Genomic DNA, 5088 nt, shown 5'->3' with positions numbered 1-5088 from the left:
GGTAGGGAGTTCTGTAGGCCAATATCTCCCTGATGGCTTGTTTAAAAGCTGTGGGCTGTTTGTGTTACCTCCATCTGTTCACCCCTCACTGCACAGCACACACACACACACACACATACACACACACACACACACACACCTATTAACTCCGTGCCACCCTCGGAGAGAGGAAAGTACTCCCACCCCCAGAACTATTTCCACTGCCTCCATGACACATGTTGTTGTCTCAGCTCTCATCATACATCATACCTCTAGCCTAGTCTATACAGTCAGCTGCCAAGAAAACTGATCACACTGTTACTGTTGTTTCTTCTCATAGCTGCACTCTATTTCATGAAAAATAACATGTTTGTCATACATTTGTTGTTGGAGACTTAGGATGTGCTATATTTGAATGTGGTGATACTAGCTAAACTGAGCAATTCCCTCTCCCTCTCTCGCCACAGAATTTCCGAGAGCTGCACACCACTCAATCACCCTCATTGGGGTCCCGTCACAGCCAAGAGAAAGGGAGAGGGCGGGAAATGGGCTGGCGTGGCCATTGCTATGCGTGAGCGAGTGCCGCGGTGTCCATGGAGACCGAGGTCTACAGCAACCTTCTGGAGACTAGCGATGGGCAGGGGACGGGGCTTCTGGAGGGAGGGGACTCGCTGGGGGCTGAGGAGGGCTGGAGCCCCCCCTTACCCCTGGGCTTTCAGGTGTCCCTCACCAGTGTGCTGATGCTGGAGCTGGTGCTGGGATTCAGCAGCAACCTGACCGTGCTGGTGCTCTACTGCGCCCAGTCCAACCTGGTCGACTCGGTCAGCAACATGGTCACGGTCAGCCTGCACGTGCTGGACATCCTGGTGTGTGTGCTGTGTCTGCCGCTGACTGTGGCGGTCATCCTGCTCCCAGCAGACGGTAGTGGCGGGGGCAGCCTGGCTACGCTGTGCTGCTTCCATGAGGCCTGCGTCACCTTCACCAGTGTGGCCACGGCCATTAATGTGCTGGTCATCAGCCTGGACCGCTACGACATCTCCGTCCGGCCAGCCACACGGCTGTTGACCCCGCGGCGAGCTGCACTCCTCCTGGCCGCTGTCTGGGCCATGTCATTGGCCGTCTTCTTCCTGCCCTTCCTGGAGGGGGACTTCTTCTTCTCTGGGGTGGAGGTGGAAGACAGCGAGGGAGGAAGAGGAGGGGGGGAGATGGACATGGGGGATCTAACCTCTGGCCCAGAATCTGACCCTGAGACCCCTACTGGGCTGACCCCCACTCGGCTAAACCCTACTGGGCTGACCCTCACCCCCTCCTCCCCCTCTACTCCCTACTATTCCCACCACCTGCCGCCAGTGTGGCAGAATCGGACATTGCTGTGTGTAGGGGGGCAGGGCTACCACACGGGGCTGGCCATGTACTACCACCTTCTTCTGCAAGTGCCCTGCTTCTTCATCGCCGTCATTGTCATGCTGTTCACATACTACCGCATCCTGCAGGCCCTCAACATCCGCATCGGCACCCACATCAAGAGGGGCCCACGGGCCTCCAATAAGGACTCAGGCTGCAGGATCCGCAGGCGGAGACGAAGGAGGAAGGGGCTGAGTCTGGCCACAGAGGGGGGAGGTTCCTCCAGCCAGAACCAGCACCTCACCCACCCGCCCCTCATTCCATCTCCCACCCCCACCTCCCCCCCACCCTTCTCCTCTATGCCCCTGGTCATCTCTGACAGCGGGGCCACGGGGGTCACCAACACCGCCGCCACCACCCCCATTGCCACCACCCCAGCGACCCCTGCCTCCCAGGCCCCTACCTCCACTGACGCCATCTCCCCCCCGCCGGTGGCGGCAGACCGCCCAGGTGTCCAGGCCTCTGTGTCAGCCATCATTGCCTTGAGGCGGGCCGTGAGGCGTCACCGAGACCGGCGGGAACGCCAGCGGAGAGTCTTCAAGATGTCCCTTATCATAATCTCCACCTTCCTGGGCTGCTGGGCTCCTCTGTCCATGGTCAACGTGTTGATCCTGTGCCTGGGCCCCAGTGACAGCCTGGTACGTGTGAGGCTCTGCTTCCTGGCCATGGCATATGGCACCACCATCTTCCACCCGCTGCTCTATGCCTTCACCAGACAGAAGCTGCGTAAAGCGCTGAAGACCCGTGTCAAGAAGAGGGTGGTGTCCCTGCTGCAGGTGGACCCAGCACCCAGCGGGGGAACTGTTATTCTCAACTCCTGGGTGGAGGGGGGAGGACAGAGGAAGGGACGCAAGCCTCGACTGGAGGGCAGTGACGCCACCAGTAACTGTCTGACAGTGGCTGTGAGAGAATGAGAGGGTGTGTGTCTGTGTGTATGTATGTGTGTGTGTTTGTTTGTGTGTGTGTCTGTCTGTGTCTGTGTGTATGCGTACATGTGATAGTTGACAAAGGTCAGGTGACATCATTAGCTCCTCCCTCCATCCAGGAGGGCAGGTGAGCCCAGAGCTCTAATTAATGTCAGACCTGCTCTGTGATATACACAGCTCCTCATTAGTCCCCCAGGCAAGATGCCTGCTCCGTCTCCATGGCAACACCAAGCTACCAAGCAATATGTGACATCACCTGCTCCACCACAACCTTAGTTACTTTATATACATTCCAGTACAGGTAAACAGCAACAATCCACACAATCCATACATGCATGCACATTGATCAACCTGTAGTCATTCACGGAGCAAGTAAGCACACAATATATACCTGCACACAGAACTCAGTGAGAGTCAATATCCAGTGACATTTTATAATTTGATTAGTCATGCCTTAATTCAGTTCCTAATTGATTCCCATTGTTCTGAATGTTTTACTGTATGTGTATTGTGTTTACAAGAATGTAGTGTGTGTGTGTGTGTGTGTGTGTGTGTGTGTGTGTGTGTGTGTGTGTGTGTGTGTGTGTGTGTGTGTGTGTGTGTGTGTGTGTGTGTGTGTGTGTGTGTGTGTGTGTGTGTGTGTGTGTGTGATCATGTGCAATAAACAGTGGCTGAGCCTCCCCAGAGAGGAAAAGGCAAAGCGAGAAAAATCTGTTCACGAAAATAAGACTACGAAGTGAGGAATTTTTGTATTGAGGTCAATGAGAGAGTGTCAAATTTGGTCAACAAAAAATTTAATTGATCATTTGCTACATGAGGCTTATTTGATCGTATTAAAGTTTCGAAGTGGTTAGGTTGTTAAGAATTCACTGATATAAGTGGACGCACGTGGCATCTTGGCACGTGAGAGCGGTCACTTGACTATCTTATCAATATAATAGATAATCTTTGACCTCCCTGAGGATGTGAACAAAGCATTGTGGGATTGTTCTCATGCTTGTTCTCATGGGCTAGACTACAGTAGAGGGAAGGACTTCACCTGTTGATTGACTGCAATGCCCTGTTGCCATGGCGATATGGGTGGAGTACCTGACATGATACCTGCGAAGATAACCTCCTAACCATGTAGAACTGTAACCATGTGATTAGAACATGTTCATTTACTAGTGAAATATACATTTTATAGAGGACTTTTAGGAATCAAAGGGCAATATTTGGTAACCCTCACAACTGTTTATCAATGGGACAAGTCAACAGAGTGGAACACCGCTGTGAACCACCCCAGGCCCCAAAGATAAACAGGTCCTGGAGCAGCTCTTGGGGGTTGTTTTCTCTCTGTGTCTCCCTCCTCCTCAGGGATTTATATCAATCTCCCTCTGAAGCATGTTGAACATCAGTCACACCCTTGGACCAGCCCTCATTCACTTATTCTGATAGGTATTAGCTTAGTTATTGCCATGCAGGTAGGCTACATATGATCAACAGTTTGGGTAGACTATGTATGGCTCTCAAGTGTGAAGGAGTTTTTTCAGGCTTGTTTGTTGGGTACTATAATATAGGTCATTTTTCTCTCCCCTTGTTCCCTCTTTCTTCACTTTGGAGCCAGACGGAAGGAATGGATTTCTGTGTATTTATATATATGTACATGATCAGGGATGTAAATACTCTAATATCTAGCTCTTAGGGGTTTGAGTGGAAGGAGTGTTTTGGGTTGCAGCAGTCATCTGTTGGCCATAATATCAGCCGTTGTAAGTGAGGGTGAGAAGACAAACGTGGAAGAGCTCAAACATCTAAATGTATTGTGTTTCTGTATATGTGTACTGTACATTTATGGTCATGTATATAGAGATATGATAGTATTGTATATTATTTATACTGTGTTATTGTATTGTATTTCTTATTAGAAAAGAACAAAGTCTGTATTAAAGAAATTGACTATTTACTGTATGCTTTTGTGCCAATCATTTGTTTAAATGGATCATGTAAGTGTTCAAGAGTCAATTTTTCTAACTTAAATTCCCTGAATTTATTCCTTACAAATATCCACATAGGACTATATTCACACACTCTCAACAACTGTCTCCTATCTGATAGAACAGTTGATATTTTTAACCGCACACTATTAGAAAAAACGGTTCATAAAGAGTTATTAGGTTGTCCCTGTAGCACACACTCTCACTCATCACTGCTCCTGAGCTGCCACGTGCACATGCCAACATGCACGCATGCTTTCTCATTTACATAGTGAGTAGCTTACAGAGAGATAGAGGGAGGAGCTTGAACGTGTGTGGGAGAGAGAGCACATCCAGTCCCATCATGCACCTGTCTTCCTGTCAATCAACTCTGCACAGCTATTGTAATCTCCTGTCTAGACTACCATCAACCCCCTGCAACCTATCCAGAATGCCACAGCCCATCTGGTGTTCAACCTTCCCAAGTCCTCCCATGTCACCCCGCTCATACGCACACCACTGGCTTCCAGTCGAGGCTCGCACCCACTACAAGACCATGGTGGTTATCTACGGAACAGCAAGAGGAACTGCCCCTCGCTACCTTCAAGCTATGCTAAAACACTACATTTCAACCTGAGACCACTTCTGGTCTCTTGGCCATCTCACCCCTATGGGGGGTGAACCCGCTCAGCCCAGTCAAAGCTCTTCTGTGTCCTGGCACCCCAATTGTGGAACCAGCTTCCCCTGAAGCTAGGACAAGGAGTCCCTGCCCATCTTCTGAAAATGTCTGAAATCCTACCTCTTCAAAGAGTATCTTAAATGAATCC

General features: G+C 50.3%; 1 protein-coding gene across 1 annotated transcript; it reads left to right on the top strand.

The window, feature by feature from the left end:
• Positions 1 to 572: 572 nt before the first annotated feature.
• Positions 573 to 2297, top strand: LOC120064744 (G-protein coupled receptor 22-like). Its single transcript, XM_039015358.1, has 3 exons — positions 573 to 1158; positions 1330 to 1599; positions 1762 to 2297. Exons 1-3 carry the CDS (start codon positions 573 to 575, stop codon positions 2295 to 2297), a joined length of 1392 nt encoding a protein of 463 aa, XP_038871286.1.
• The last annotated feature ends 2791 nt before the right edge of the window (positions 2298 to 5088 follow it).

Source organism: Salvelinus namaycush, chromosome 20 (assembly GCF_016432855.1).
Source record: "Salvelinus namaycush isolate Seneca chromosome 20, SaNama_1.0, whole genome shotgun sequence".
NCBI classification, from domain to species: domain Eukaryota; kingdom Metazoa; phylum Chordata; class Actinopteri; order Salmoniformes; family Salmonidae; genus Salvelinus; species Salvelinus namaycush.
This window is presented reverse-complemented; position numbering and strand designations above follow the sequence as displayed.